Source organism: Cydia splendana, chromosome 15, assembly GCF_910591565.1.
Source record: "Cydia splendana chromosome 15, ilCydSple1.2, whole genome shotgun sequence".
Lineage (NCBI taxonomy): Eukaryota > Metazoa > Arthropoda > Insecta > Lepidoptera > Tortricidae > Cydia > Cydia splendana.
The window spans coordinates 5,845,977-5,861,693 of record NC_085974.1 but is presented as its reverse complement, the minus strand read 5'-3'; the positions used below and the strand labels follow the sequence as shown (position 1 = coordinate 5,861,693).

At 42.3% G+C, this 15,717-nt stretch overlaps 2 protein-coding genes across 2 annotated transcripts; one reads left to right on the top strand and one right to left on the bottom strand.

Moving 5' to 3' along the window:
* The first annotated feature begins 92 nt into the window (after positions 1 to 92).
* LOC134797570 (1,4-alpha-glucan-branching enzyme) lies at positions 93 to 13,682 on the top strand. Its single transcript, XM_063769858.1, has 13 exons — positions 93 to 346; positions 1,360 to 1,529; positions 2,102 to 2,319; positions 4,082 to 4,226; positions 6,438 to 6,528; positions 7,470 to 7,679; positions 8,073 to 8,144; positions 8,872 to 9,043; positions 9,587 to 9,796; positions 10,416 to 10,587; positions 11,346 to 11,530; positions 12,088 to 12,225; positions 12,608 to 13,682. The coding sequence occupies exons 1-13, from the start codon at positions 234 to 236 to the stop codon at positions 12,761 to 12,763; spliced, it is 2,052 nt and encodes a 683-aa protein (XP_063625928.1). The 5' UTR covers positions 93 to 233; the 3' UTR covers positions 12,764 to 13,682.
* Positions 13,668 to 15,538, bottom strand: LOC134797532 (glutathione S-transferase C-terminal domain-containing protein homolog). The gene has a single exon (XM_063769807.1). It carries the CDS (start codon positions 15,491 to 15,493, stop codon positions 13,697 to 13,699), a length of 1,797 nt encoding a protein of 598 aa, XP_063625877.1. The 5' UTR covers positions 15,494 to 15,538; the 3' UTR covers positions 13,668 to 13,696.
* Between the last annotated feature and the right edge of the window lie 179 nt (positions 15,539 to 15,717).

The following is a 15,717-nucleotide window of genomic DNA, read 5'->3' as shown; positions in this document are numbered from 1 at the left end:
ACGTATTTTTTTATATCTACCTACCCAATTACTAAAATAAATAAGTCAATTTAAATAAATGGGTTGTACTGACCGGTGACCTCTAAGATTATCTTAAAATTACGAAGTTAAGCACAGTATTAATAGTAGGTATTTAATATCATTTATACTGGCGATATCAGTTTGCTCGGTCGTGCGAGGCGCGCGCGCATATAACTCGTTTTCTACGACACATATCTACGCGCATAAATATAATGGGTGGTAACTTTTCCGCTATGGATCCGATGGACGTGCCAGTCCCCGATCTACCGAAATTATTAGAACGCGATGGATATTTGAAGCCCTACGAGCGTGAAATTCGTCGCAGGTAAGTCTCCTAAGCCTTAACTTTACTAAATTATTGTTAAAATTAATCCTTGCTAGTAAAAATGTTGTTATTTCAACGAAAAAGTGTAATGTTTGAGGTTAAGTCGTGTTTACGAACTAGTGACAAGTTAGCGCTGTGAAGCGCTTTAAATAACGCTTGCCAACGATGATAACACATCTAGTGGTTGTAAGTAATTTAAATTTCGTTGAATATTAAATATTTGTAAGTTAATATTTTAGTAATTTATTCAAATTGATACCTATCTTTAATTCGCAATAAACAGTCTTCTACTTACTAAACAGCCATAAAATAATTGGAGCGCTTCAAGCGCTTATCGACTTTCCGTATCATCTTCAATGTCAAACTTAAGGTCATTCACGCAGAATGCAATGTATGGCATGAAACTATGCACTAGAAACCACCTAGGAATACAAACATGACATAATTATTAATACGTAGGTATTATGGATACCTACAGATAAGACCTAGGTACATTTAGATATAATACGTTACACGCTCTGTAACTTCCATCATCGTGTTTACATAAGTATACGTCGTAGCTATGGCATATTTGCATAAGTTACCTTCGTATTTAAAACTTTTAAAAGATGTAGGTATATACAGTCAATTAATTTGGTTATTTTTATATATAGACACTAACTGCCTGTGGCCTAGGTATCTAGTTAGGCCAATGCTGATCATTAGCGATCGTTAATCTCGTTTCATTTTCATGACTGCGTCGTAGTTGAGTTAAAGGAATCGGTAAACTCAACAACAGTTGATATAATTTATTAGAACCCATAACGTTTAAATGGACCTTAATTGGCCTTGAAATTACTTGTACCTATTCCTTTAACTTCGACTTCGCTGCTATGAAAACGAAATGAGATCCCCTACCACCTCGGCACAGTCGGCACCACCAGTAGTACCAGTACCGGCTCGTATGTACAATCAACGTAGGTACAGTCGACCACACAGTCAATTTTTTAGACGATGTTCCGTCTATTTTACAGATACAGCTGCTTCAAAGACCTATGGGACCGCATCGAGTCATGGGAAGGCGGCATAGAGGGCTTCACGAAGGGCTACAAGTACTTCGGGCCGCAGTACCACCCCAACGGCACCGTCACATGGCGCGAGTGGGCGCCAGGCGCGCATTCCTTGCATCTCCAGGGGGAATTTAGTAAGATAATTACATTACGTTAAAAATGTCTGACATTGCTATGATCTTTTGATTAGGCGTTCATATGAAAATTTCATGCAGTAAAATACCTATTAACTTTCACGGTATTTACAAGTTCTTTTCGTGGTTTGTTAGCGAGTTCCGCTATTTGCATATCTTTCCTCAATAAGTATGTCAAGCGTAATTTATACAATAACGCACACTTTTTTTTATCTTTGAGGAGATGCGGGTATTAAAAGAAAAACCGTTTGTATGCCGAAGCATAATGGGCGACATTTAATCTTTCCCCTCTTGAAGAAACCTTTCAATCTTAGCCCAACGCACCTTAGTTATTTTACTTAAGCCTCAACCTACCTCTTGATGGGCGTAGTACCTATATTCTGTGCTCATGGTTAAGTTACTTCCCTATTACATATCTTCTCCGAATTTCATTAGAACTACACATAACACATATTTGTTGTTAGCGTTGTTAGGTACCTTTATCCAATTTTCATAATTTGATTCTGTACATGTATTGTAAACTGTGTGAGGTGTGCAATAAAGAGTATTGTATTTTACATATTTAATTACAGACAACTGGAACAAAACGAGCCATGCATTCCGTAAGCTCGAGTATGGCAAATGGGAGCTCCAGATCCCACCCAACCCGGACGGTTCGTGCGCGCTGCGGCACGGCAGCCGCGTGCAGCTCATCGTGAACGAGCACCTTTACCGCATGTCGCCGTGGGCCAGCTACGTCAAGCCGTACGAGGGGTTCACGTATCAGCACTTTATCTACAGGCCTGAGCAGGTGAGTACCAGATCATACACTGAGAAAGATACCATTAAAACAAATTGAAATTGCATTAACGTTAAATGCTTTAAACAGTTCCATATGAGCCTATCGAACAAAGCAGTAAATTTTACCGTTCGTACGTACGTACATTTGTTGATATTGTATATAGCAGTTAATCTTAATGAAATCACTTTAATGTGTGCTCGATGGATCATATTTTTCTGTGTAGCTATCAGAAGGGAGAGTTCAACATACCGCATGACTCCTTGACATGCTGTCCAATGTCACTGAAAATTGATAAGGATTGAGTAGTGGGTTGTCGCGTGGCAAGTCAATTTACTGCCAGTTATCTACACTATATACTCCACTGATATCCCCTATTCTTAAATCACCCGAGTGATCTGGAAACCCATTAAGATCGATCATTGAGTCCTTTAGTCATAATAGTTTATGGCTTTACGTAGGTGTCAGTATTACCCGAGATATTAGGATCTGCTAAGCACGCCTATCTATTATAACTACTTTGTAGCATTGATCCAGTTCGAATAGCAATCTGTATTTTGAGTAAATAGTAAACCAAGCTACTACAGAAAAGGGTCACTTTCAATAAGCATATATTAAACGTATGCGTGCACTTAACCCTGCGGTTGCTACCCAGATCCAGTCCAGTTATTAGGTAGGCACTACGAACTTATCAAATTAATAGTTTGTTTACGAGTTTGTATCGTAAACTGTTATCGTATTATCAACGAGAGGATTACCTACAAGATAGCTGTGACAGATCGAGATTAAAATAATCGAATGTTAATACATATTATTATCGGTACCTGTAGGTATATTTTCAGAAAAAAACTTATTTCCGGTTTAGATTGCATCTACTTGTCTTTTGACGTCATAGCTAATACTGACGCATATCGTGCAACATAAATTATACAATGAAGTCAATGAAGCGATTCAAGTCCTAGACATCGGTATACATTTTATGCTAACGCTTCGTTACATAATGGTATCTACTGAATAACAAATATGTAACGAAGCGTTAGCATAAAATGTATACCGATGTCTAGGACTTGAATCGCTTCATTGTATAATTTATGTTGCACGATATGCGTCAGTATTAGCTATGACGTCAAAAGACAAGTAGATGCAATCTAAACCGGAAATAAGTTTTTTTCTGAAAATATATTTCCGGTTTAGATATAACGGGTGAGATATAACAAATATACTTGAACTTTAGGCCAAGGTTGGGACCTAATTGTTGAGAGTCTAGACATATCGTCTTAAAGACTTTCATTCATAAATGAAATTGGTATTATGCTGTAGTAATCAGGGGTCAATCCGGCCAACCTAGAGTGCTATACAATTTTATGTAGGGTAGTACACTAGGTGCGTGAAGTTATCACGGACACTAGGTGATATTTTCAATGTGCAGTACCCCGTGGTGCGAATCGACGTCGATAGACGATAGGCGTTGTGACCTAATCAACAGCTTATTACATATTGGTTACCTAATCCGTTTATGCAAATGAACTCAGAGCCCCTACTGCACAAAACGAAAATCATTTTTTTGTTATCTGACTCTCTCTCTCTCTCGCATATTAGAGAAGAGAGGCAGATAAAGATAGTTCTATTTTGGTATTAGTAATAGTTTCTCTGTTATCACAATATCACGCTACCTAAGCAATGTGCAACGCAAAACACATCTCTATATTTTGCAGCTCTCTTAAAAATTAGAAAAACGATTACATGAATAATTAGGAAAACCTGTTCGTTCCAGCCTTACCAATTCAAGCACCCTAAAGTGGAGCGTCCGGGGTCGCTGCGCATCTACGAGTGTCACGTGGGCATCGCCACTCCGGAGGGCCGCGTCGGCACCTACAACGAGTTCAGGGACAACGTGCTGCCGAGGATCAAGAACCAAGGTGAGTTATAGCTAAAGTGGAGTGTCCGAGGTCGCTGCGCATCTACGAGTGTCATGTGGGCATCGCCACTCCGGAGGGCCGCGTCGGCACCTACAACGAGTTCAGGGACAACGTGCTGCCGAGGATCAAGAACCAAGGTGAGATAAAAGTGGAGCTTCCGGGGTCGCTGCGCATCTACGAGTGTCATGTGGGCATCGCCACTCCGGAGGGCCGCGTCGGCACCTACAACGAGTTCAGGGACAACGTGCTGCCGAGGATCAAGAACCAAGGTGAGATAAAAGTGGAGTGTCCGAGGTCGCTGCGCATCTACGAGTGTCATGTGGGCATCGCCACTCCGGAGGGCCGCGTCGGCACCTACAACGAGTTCAGGGACAACGTGCTGCCGAGGATCAAGAACCAAGGTGAGATAAAAGTGGAGCTTCCGGGGTCGCTGCGCATCTACGAGTGTCACGTGGGCATCGCCACTCCGGAGGGCCGCGTCGGCACCTACAACGAGTTCAGGGACAACGTGCTGCCGAGGATCAAGAACCAAGGTGATATAAAAGTGGAGCGTCCGGGGTCGCTGCGCATCTACGAGTGTCATGTGGGCATCGCCACTCCGGAGGGCCGCGTCGGCACCTACAACGAGTTCAGGGACAACGTGCTGCTGAGGATCAAGAGCCAAGGTGAGATAAAAGTGGAGCGTCCGGGGTCGCTGCGCATCTACGAGTGTCACGTGGGCATCGCCACTCCGGAGGGCCGCGTCGGCACCTACAACGAGTTCAGGGACAACGTGCTGCCGAGGATCAAGAACCAAGGTGAGTTATAGCTAAAGTGGAGCGTCCGGGGTCGCTGCGCATCTACGAGTGTCACGTGGGCATCGCCACTCCGGAGGGCCGCGTCGGCACCTACAACGAGTTCAGGGACAACGTGCTGCCGAGGATCAAGAACCAAGGTGAGATATAGCTAAAGTGGAGCGTCCGGGGTCGCTGCGCATCTACGAGTGTCACGTGGGCATCGCCACTCCGGAGGGCCGCGTCGGCACCTACAACGAGTTCAGGGACAACGTGCTGCTGAGGATCAAGAACCAAGGTGAGATAAAAGTGGAGCGTCCGGGGTCGCTGCGCATCTACGAGTGTCATGTGGGCACCGCCACCCCGGAGGGCCGCGTCGGCACCTACAACGAGTTCAGGGACAACGTGCTGCCGAGGATCAAGAACCAAGGTGAGATATAGCTAAAGTGGAGCGTCCGGGGTCGCTGCGCATCTACGAGTGTCACGTGGGCATCGCCACTCCGGAGGGCCGAGTCGGCACCTACAACGAGTTCAGGGACAACGTGCTGCCGAGGATCAAGAACCAAGGTGAGATATAGCTAAAGTGGAGCGTCCGGGGTCGCTGCGCATCTACGAGTGTCATGTGGGCATCGCCACTCCGGAGGGCCGAGTCGGCACCTACAACGAGTTCAGGGACAACGTGCTGCCGAGGATCAAGAACCAAGGTGAGATATAGCTAAAGTGGAGCGTCCGGGGTCGCTGCGCATCTACGAGTGTCATGTGGGCATCGCCACTCCGGAGGGCCGAGTCGGCACCTACAACGAGTTCAGGGACAACGTGCTGCCGAGGATCAAGAACCAAGGTGAGATATAGCTAAAAACTGCACACTTCATCTTCGGGTAATACCGAAGTTTGGCAATCATCATATTATATCATATATAGCAATTTTAACCTTTGACACAACAGCTTTCTGAAAATCGACCGAGTCTTGCTTGGAACCATTGGTACAGAGATTGTTTAGCCAAGGTATTTTTCTTCCTCCTCTAATTATATTACTTTAATATTCCCTTAATAATCAACTGTGACACTTCATTCATAAAGCATCACGCTTGTTGCATGGGATGAAGACGAGGTTTACAGAGTTGTCGCTGTGTATTACATGACTTGTTATTGATATCCAATAATGTCACCAGATCATTAGCGGAACTCGAGCATACCAACTGTACCCCGTAACCGTATCGAATGGGGGCAATGGAGGCCCTCTCGGACATATCGGGGCTCCTCTCGCGCCGAGGGCCAGTATTATTCCCGCTTTGCCACCGAATAAACTAAGCCACTGCACCAGTAGAAACGTTAGGTACCTCCTGCAAAAATCACCCAACTACTGCAAAGATCCGGCAGCGATAATTATCAGATATTTAAGTTTTAGAAACTTTCTAATGTAACATTTTTTTTTCAGGCTACAACGCCATCCAGCTGATGGCTATCATGGAACACGCGTATTACGCGTCTTTCGGATACCAAGTCACGAGTTTCTTTGCCGCTAGCAGGTATCACGATAACTTTGTATATTTTATAACATTAAAAAGATTCTGATGATGCGATGATGATGTTCTGGATAATCGCTTACCATCAGGCAATTCGTCTGCTGGTTTGCCTCCTATATCATAAAAAAAATTCAAATTGTATCGTCAACTAGAGAGTTACTAGGTATCTTTACCGACGAAGTAGGATATTGAAAACGCTAATTCTAATCAGGTAGTTAAAATATTTGCTCGGCTGAATAAACCTTAGGCATGAAAGTGAGATAACTTCCTTGATTTGCATTTCGCTTACATGTTTCTTATCTTTTATACAATGCGTCCGGCCGTCAGAGGTCAACGGTGTCGAAACTTTTAAGTACGTAGTACTATCAGTTAGCAACAAGCCACTGTCTGACTGCTGAACCCTGCCCCTTGTTCTGTAGGTATATCTACTTATTCTCTGTATGTCATCTTTAACTTATTTTTTTAAGTCAATAGGGAGTATTACTGCAATGTTCTGCCGCCAAAGTGCAGCACTAGCACAAACCGTAAACCATAGAATAAACTATACCATAAACAGTTTTTTGAAAAGTATTCACAGATTATTTGTTACGAATAAATAAATATGACATTGATTGTTTGATGTTTACTGTTTGTGCTAGTGGCACCCGCATAGTTTTGTGCAATTTATCCCTAAAGTGACAGGAGGGTGCCATCTATTGGGAATTAGCATGTTGAGTACTAGGGCGTTTACCATAGGTACCTATTACTTTTCCGAACCATTGAATGCCTTTCCTTTTTTAACTCCCAACGAAAAAAAACGTGTTATAAGTTTGACTGCTATTTGTGTGTTTTGTACTTAGCTCTTAAACTTGTATTGATTTGGATGTGTTTTTTTTTATATTTTGCAGATTTTCTTATACATGTTTTATCACTTTTTTTTCTAATTAATGTCAATTCAATTCCAGCCGCTACGGCACCCCTTGCGAGCTCAAGCAACTGATCGACCGCGCGCACGAGATGGGTCTATACGTGCTATTGGACGTGGTACACTCGCACGCCTCGAAGAACACCCTGGATGGACTGAACGAGTTTGATGGCACTAATGCGTGCTTCTTCCATGACGGACCGAGGGGGACACATCCTTTGTGGGACAGTAGGCTGTTCAACTATTCCGAGTAAGTGAAACCTACACATACCTACATTGTTTACATTTCATTTTTATTGTGTTTCTAATCTGTCTTATGTACAATAAAGTGTTTACAACATACCTACATACCTTATATAGTACTACATTATGTTATATACTTTGGCAAACCCACTAAGTCGGTAGAAAAAAGCGCGAAATAAAAAAAATCTATGGGAGGACAACTCATCGCGCCTACATTTTTTAAATTTGCCGCCTTTTTCTTGTGATTGAAATGGCTTGTCAAACTACAATATTCAGAGCGAGTTTATAAGAAAACTCAACCTCCTTCCATCCTTGTTATTTCTGTAAATAATTTGGTATGTGTAGAACACTTGCCTTAATTAAAAAAGCTAAATTTTTAATGTGTTTATTTGTGTTACAGAACTGAGGTGTTGAGGTTCCTGCTGTCAAATTTGCGGTGGTACCAAGAGGAATACCAGTTTGATGGATTCAGGTAAAGCTGACTTTAGCAATTCATTCAAAATGTATGACGTGAAGGATTGCTCCTTCACGTTACCTCACATACCGTAATTGGGCACATTGGCGCCACGTACCTACATTTATATTCCTCATGAAATAAATAAAGAGGTAGGCTCATGCCTACCTCTTCGACCCTACCTCTTTACGAAATTCTTCGTGCTTAGCGTCCTTACTTTAGATACCTATGAAGGTATGAAGGTAGGTAGGTAGAAAAAGTGGCAAAATTACTGTCTTGGGACTTAAGTCGTTTAATAACTGTAACACTCTTACGGTAGATGTCGCTAGGGTTCCCTTGACCCATAACATGGTGGAAAGATTTGCTGGCTATAGATGAGGTCTTGGTGGCTCAGATGGCAGAACGCTGGCGTATAGATCCAGTGGCCGTTGAGTTCAAGTCTCACCCGAGACAGTAATTTTTCCAGATTATTTTTATTCTAAGCCTAATAGCATCGTTCGTTCGTTTATGCTTGTTAAAAATTAAAACTTCGTACATTGACCTCTATTTCACCACATTTCACGCTCATAATTATATTGCCGCTCGCACAGTGGCATTTACCGTCTGCATCAGGGGCGGAACAGCACTATATTTACGCGCATTCGCAGGTCAATGTACGAATGTACTTTGCTGAGAAAAACAAATTAGCGGTCTCAAAATTATGTCCACTGAAAATAAGGTACTAACGTGTGTTTTGCCCTTCCAGGTTCGACGGCGTAACCTCAATGTTGTACCACAGCCGCGGCGTCGGCGAGGGCTTCTCCGGCCACTACGACGAGTACTACGGCCTCAACGTGGACACCGAGGCGCTCGTCTACCTCATGCTGGCCAACGAGCTGGTGCACAGCCTGGACAAACGCGCCATCACCATCGCTGAGGTGAGACTAACACTCACACACACACACACACACACACACGCACAGGAATCACAGGACAGAGGGAGTACTGTCTCAACGTGGACACCGTGGCGCTAGTCTAGCAGACCTGTGGACAAGCGCGACATCCCCATCGCTGGGTTGAGATATCGAACGCAGCGACGTAGCGAGTGATTCACAAGTGACAGTTTTGGTTCTCTTGATAAACAATATCTTATACCTACACGAAGATCGTGTACCTATCTTTCCCCGTTATCGGGCAATTTTTTGGCTTCTAAGACTTGCTAAAACATTGTAATACCTGTAGTATTTTTTAATAAATTGTTTACTGCTCCGTGTGCCATGAGTAGAAGCTCGCAGCTTTTTAGAATTATGAATATAACGCAGTAATTACAAGGATATGTTGCGACAGGTACCTATACCTATTCAGCAGTTTTGAGGTCACTATCTAACGCTGACTGTACCTACCCATACTTGTGTTTTGTTGGGCTTTATTTAGTTCTTAAAATAGTAATAAAGCAAGTGTCTAATGTTCACCTTTCCTAGGACGTATCCGGCATGCCGGCCTCCTGCCGGCCGGTCCGCGAGGGCGGCACGGGCTTCGACTACCGCCTCGGCATGGCCATCCCCGACATGTGGATCAAAATGCTGAAGGAAGAGAGAGACGATGACTGGAAGATGGGGCATATTGTTCACACACTCACAAATCGACGGTGGATGGAAGGAACTGTCGCTTACGCTGAAAGTCATGACCAGGTTTGTATAATCCTATGTGTATTCAAGCGGCTAAAAAACAGATCTACCTACAACTACAGAATAATAACCTACTGGTGATTACGTCCTCGAGATGGTCATATACAACATGTGGATCGAGCTACTCTAAGACTACTAAGACATTTCTTTTCCTTATTGTAAATTAAATACGCATCGGAAGCGATAGTTTTTATGCTCTAGTTTTATTCCCATATGTAGATAATTGATTTGAACAGGTTTTTCTTATCATACGTGCGTCGTATTCGAGAAACGTGTCAAAAACTTTTTTAGAAATTTGTAAAGCGCCATCTCGCTTCTTTCCTCGTTTTTTATCCCGTTCTGGTTTTTCAAAAAATAAAAAAAAGGACGAAAAATGGAACCTATTGCGCCTACATTTTCAAGTATACCCTTTTCCTTTATATACATTTCAATGTTTTTATTTGTGACATCACAAAACAAATATAACACAGAGGAAAGACAAAAAACAATACTTACACTTAAATGCCAAAAAATTCATTCTTTAAGATTGGTGCTGGCCTTTTTTCCAGCGCTGGTCTTCCATTGAGATTATTCGGTGATAATTGTTGCTTTGGTTGATGGTTATTCTATTGATCTGTTTCAGGCGCTAGTAGGAGACAAGACGATCGCATTCTGGCTGATGGACGCGGCCATGTACACACACATGAGCACACTCAGCGACCCCTCGCCCATCATCGAGCGAGGCCTGGCGCTCCACTGTATGATCAGACTCATCACACACGCGCTGGGCGGAGAGGCCTACCTCAACTTCATAGGTAAATTAGATACTTAAATTCTAGACATCTCTTTTCCTACCTGTGTACCTCATCCTATAGCCATGTGAAACGACCTACACGGCACCAAAGAGAATTAAACGTTTTACACGACACTGCCAATATTGCATAGGTAATATACCTACCGAGTGAGGCTTTATCTCTTTCGAACAAAGGTCTCATCTTTTTGTATTTTTTTCTTGTACAGTATTTTTAGGACGGATTGGCGATGAGGCTTGACCGCTTGATAATATAATAATAATAAATTAAGCCTATATTCGTCCCACTGCTGGGCACAGGCCTCCTCTCAAGCACGAGAGGGTTTAGCCTATAGTCCCCACGCTGGCCCAATGCGGGTTGGGGACTCCACATACACCTTTGAATTTCTTCGCGGATGTATGCAAGTTTCCTCACGATGTTTTCCTTCACCGAAAAGCTAGTAGTAAATATCAAATGATATTCCGTACATAAGTTCCGAAAAACTCATTGGTACGAGCCAGGATTTGAACCCACGACCTCCGGATTGAAAGTCGGACGTCAGATCCACTCGGCCACCACCAGGCCTACTTCAATTTTATAGATAAGCATAGCATAGGCCAAAGCGAATTATCATTTCGAATTCAGAGCAAACTTTACAAAGAAAGAACCATATAAGATAATTACAATTTATTTAGGATATCAGAATAAAAAATGACTTACGATCTATCTTACAAGTTCGTATACCTACTATTGTAATGTCACTTCACTGATTTAATTCCCAGGCAACGAATTCGGTCACCCCGAGTGGCTCGACTTCCCCCGCGCGGGCAACAACTCGTCGTACCACTACGCGCGCCGCCAGTGGAACCTCGTCGACGACGACATGCTCAAGTACAAGTTCCTCAACCAGTTCGATAGGGACATGAACCTGTTGGAGGAGAAATACGGCTGGCTTAAAGCGGACCCGGTAAGTTGGACCATAACTATTCAATTATAAGGTTCAGTTTCAAAATGTAACATAACGCGCTATAGCTTGACAAATTCGTACGTGTGACACTCCCATGGTCAGCGGGGGCGCCCGACGCCCAAGGACCATGTTATATTTTGCTACGGAACCCTAAAAAACTGGTATGGGGAATGAATAGGCCATCATCTAGTTACCTGATAACGATACCAAACTTGACTCAAAGGTCTAAACTAATCCGCCAGAATTTTTTTTCTGAGCGCTGGGAGCTCTGTACTTTGACCCCCCCACCTGACACGGAGTTCAATCTGGCTACCGGGCGTTTTGGGCTCAGGTGGACATGTATAATACCCGTACCAAATGGCATTGATGTACCCAAAATTGTATACCTCTCCATACAAGCATTCCCAATAGAAAACAGACTAATGGGAGTGACATGTACGAATTTGCCAAGCTATAGTTGCGCTAGCAATGAAAAGCCAACCTTAATGTGTCTCCAATAAAGTGCACTTCCAACGAAACAAGTAGAAACGTCATCTAATTCTGATTTCATCTTCCAGGCCTATGTGTCGTGTAAGCATGATGGAGACAAGGTGATTGCGTTTGAGCGCGCCGGTCTTCTCTTCGTATTCAATTTCCACACGCACCAGAGCTTCACCGACTACCGCGTTGGAGTCAACGAACAGGGAGATTACAAGGTAAATATCGTGATTAGGACGCAACAAGCTAACCGAAAGAAATACTGCCTACATTGTTACTGACACGTAAAGAAAAGAACCGAGGACGAGGAATGTTCTATAAAGTGATACGTATTGAAACTTTCGGGCTTCAGGTAGCTGTCCACTCAAATGGCTATCGGTAGTTAATAGCGAACTCTTAAGTTATCTATACCCTAAGTACCCGGTACCTACAGGACAAGTCTCTGGCGAAAAGCGGGAGAGCCGACCCAAATAAACAGGTCAGTGTAAAAATATCCCCATGACAACATAAAGTTTGGCCTACTTTTGACCCCCCGGAATACACGCACTTTGGGAAAACCTTATTCAATAAGCATTTATCACAAGATTTTTCTGTCTTTAGGTGGTCCTATGCTCAGATAACAAGCAGTACGGCGGTCACGGACGTATCGAACCCGGCGGCTCCCACGTAACGCAAGGCATGGGCTGGGGCAACCGTCGAGACTCCATACAGATCTACATCCCGTGCCGCACCGCCATCGTATACGCCCGCCACTGATATTGGAAGCTAGCTGTAGGGGCCCGATAGTTCTACCGTAACCCTGGGTTACCTAGGCTGGGTACCAGTCAGTAAGTCTGTGCCATAAGGATGTATGTATTCTTAAAAGCATCTACGGGTTGTCTACTGCACAATCTCTATTTGTAACCATAGAGTTGTTACTGAAACCTCCAATTTTGCAGAGTACACTGTGTGCCCTAGATCCCGCTGCTACTTAGTTAAGTTATATGCTGTTATATTATACTAATAAATGATATCTGTATACTTTTATAAAGTAAAAGTAGGAACTGTTGTTGAGGTCTCTGTCAACTGGTTAGGCAAAACCGCAGATTATTCAAAACTATTAGGCCCACTTGCACCATCCCAATAACCCGGGGTTAAGCGGTTAAACCGCTAACCCAGTGTCAAATTGTACTGGTAACCATGGTAACTCCAGGTTTAACCGGTTAACCCCAGGTTAGTGGAATGGTGCAAGTGGGCCTTATAAAATTATTTTTGTATTTTTATTTTACCCTATGTAAGTTATGATAGACATCGTAAATTTTATAGCATTTTCGGTGCAGCGGAGTGGTGTTAACGGAATTAGTATAAACAATTTCAACCCTAATGAATGATTAATTAGCGTTAATTACGTTAATATTAACCATTTCAGTTGGAATTATCTACAGTAATCTATACCAATTCCGTTAACACCACTCCGCTGCAGTAAAAATGCTATAAAAAAAATTACGATGTCTGGTTATGATTACCTTTGAGTTAGGTGCAGAAGCAGTTGACAGAAACATTTGATGTTGTTATTGTTATTTTTCCAATTTCTATGTGTTATAACTTGATTATTTTGTATGTTAAATCCAAAAATAATCGTGAAGTTTTTTATAGAGATATAATTAAATGAAATGCAATATAATATTTTCATTGATGTTGAATTTTATTTTATGCTGACACACCTATTAGTAAATTATTTTTAGGGGTACAAGATAGAGGTTTGAGTCTTGACAGTGTGACCTTGTAGCCATATTCTTCAGCTAATCGGAGACGGTCGGAGTCAATGATAGCCATGCACCAGTCTCCTCTGACAGTGAGGGGACATTCCTTGTGTGTTTGGTCTGCAGCATGCCCAATAGTGAGGTACTGATCAATAGTTACACTACTAAACACTTTACTTCTAGGATAAACTAATCTATCTGTAGCATGCAAAGACCCGTAACAACAAGGGCAGAGAACAAACTTTGCATTACATTTCAAACATTTGTCCAAGATCAAATCACTTGCAATGCCACATGCATGCAAGCCAACTCCTATGTCAAACTTTCCTATGAAAAAATCTAAATTGCATTGGAAAAAGTATACATTTTTTAATTCCATATCATGTACTCGTTTTCTAGCTCTTAAAAGTGACTGTTCCTTGTTTTCTAATAATATAACAGTACAACGGGGCAGCAAGTGAGCAATAAGGATACCTAAATGTCCACTTCCGCTGCAGAAATCTACTATCAAGTCTCCTTCTTTAGCTATACTTTGAACTGCTAATGCAAGGTTTTCAAGCTGTTGTGCTTTCCTTGCCGTCCTTTCATCAGGCAAGTGGCCAGCACTGGGGTTTGCCCCATCAGGTACTGTGTTCCATTCTATTCTATTCTTGAAGTCCTTATCGTAAACATCTATATGCATTGAGGCTACCAGGGAGCTCAGAGCATTTTCTATATCGTCTGCTTTGGTAAACATTCTCTTCTTTGGGTTGTGTCTTTTGGGGTCCCTCTTGTATAAACTGACATCTTCCGCTGATGGTATGATGACTTCTTCAATAGTTAACTTCTTTTTCTCCAAGGCATTTAGAACTTTAAAAACAGTTTCCAGTTCTGGAACTTGCTCTACATTTTTGAACCATTTGCTTGTCAATGGGAGGAGAGATTCGAATTTTTCCCCAACAGCATTCACAATGATATAGTACAATGGCAGGAGGACTATGTCAGCTAGAGTCAGGAATGGGCCTTCAGCGAACTGATGACTGATATCCAATTCATGTATTTTTACAGAGCTATCAATTGTAAGTTCTTTGCTTAATGATGATTTCCATTTCCTAGCTTTAGCTACTCTTTCTTTCTTCACATTTTCACTTTCTTCTTTTTCTTCATGTTGGTCATCTGGTTTTGATTTTAAGAACTCCTTCTTCTTAATTTCTCTCGCTAATTTAAAAACGTTGTGAACTCTGATGGGCTTACGTAAATGATTTTCAAATCTCACCAAATTAACAGGGACTTCCTGAAGAGAGTTTAGTTTGAGTATTTCTATTGTGGTTTTCACCAAATCAACTTCGCAAAATTTAGTCCATATAGAAACTTCATTAGGAGCTTGAAGGCAGCCCCTACGGAAGCCGAGTATGCCATCTTCGTGTTCGTGAGGACTCGGCGGCAGGGTCCGGTGCAGGCTCATGTGCCGAGCCACCGCGCACAGTCCCGTTATAACTGTGTCTCCATTTATCAATACTGGGTAAACACAAGACGACACTTGCCATATGATATCCTGTGTAAATTTTACATCCTCCACTTTTACAGTAATCTCTTCTTTTTCTGGATCACGCGGCACGTACACAAATGTTAATGCGATATTTTCAGGACAGCAAAATTTGTAGACACAATACGTTATTAAAGACTCCAATGGTAATTTTAACAAGCCGCACTTCTTGTAATCATTTTCATTGATATAAGCCTCTAAATAAACAATATGATCCATATTTTTTATTTACGGATATTTGTTTTCGGCGTAAACTAGTGCTGTTTATAATTTGAAATATAACCTCAAAATAATTTCAAGAATTTGACAGTTTCGTTCGGATCTACGGTACTTCGGTGGATTCTCTCAGAAGCTATTTGACACAAGTTTTTAAATGTCTGAAATATCAATCATTCCATTCATTCCTGTCTGTCATGAGATGGAGAAACCAGTCACTGTCATTT

Coding starts and splice junctions, on each gene's coding strand:
- LOC134797570 (XM_063769858.1), top strand. CDS start 234: ATGGGTGGTAACTTTTCCGCTATGGATCCGATGGACGTGCCAGTCCCC. Junction 1,530..2,101: donor GCATCTCCAGGGGGAATTTA/GTAAGATAATTA, acceptor ATTTAATTACAG/ACAACTGGAACAAAACGAGC. Junction 12,226..12,607: donor ACGAACAGGGAGATTACAAG/GTAAATATCGTG, acceptor TTCTGTCTTTAG/GTGGTCCTATGCTCAGATAA.
- LOC134797532 (XM_063769807.1), bottom strand. CDS start 15,493: ATGGATCATATTGTTTATTTAGAGGCTTATATCAATGAAAATGATTAC.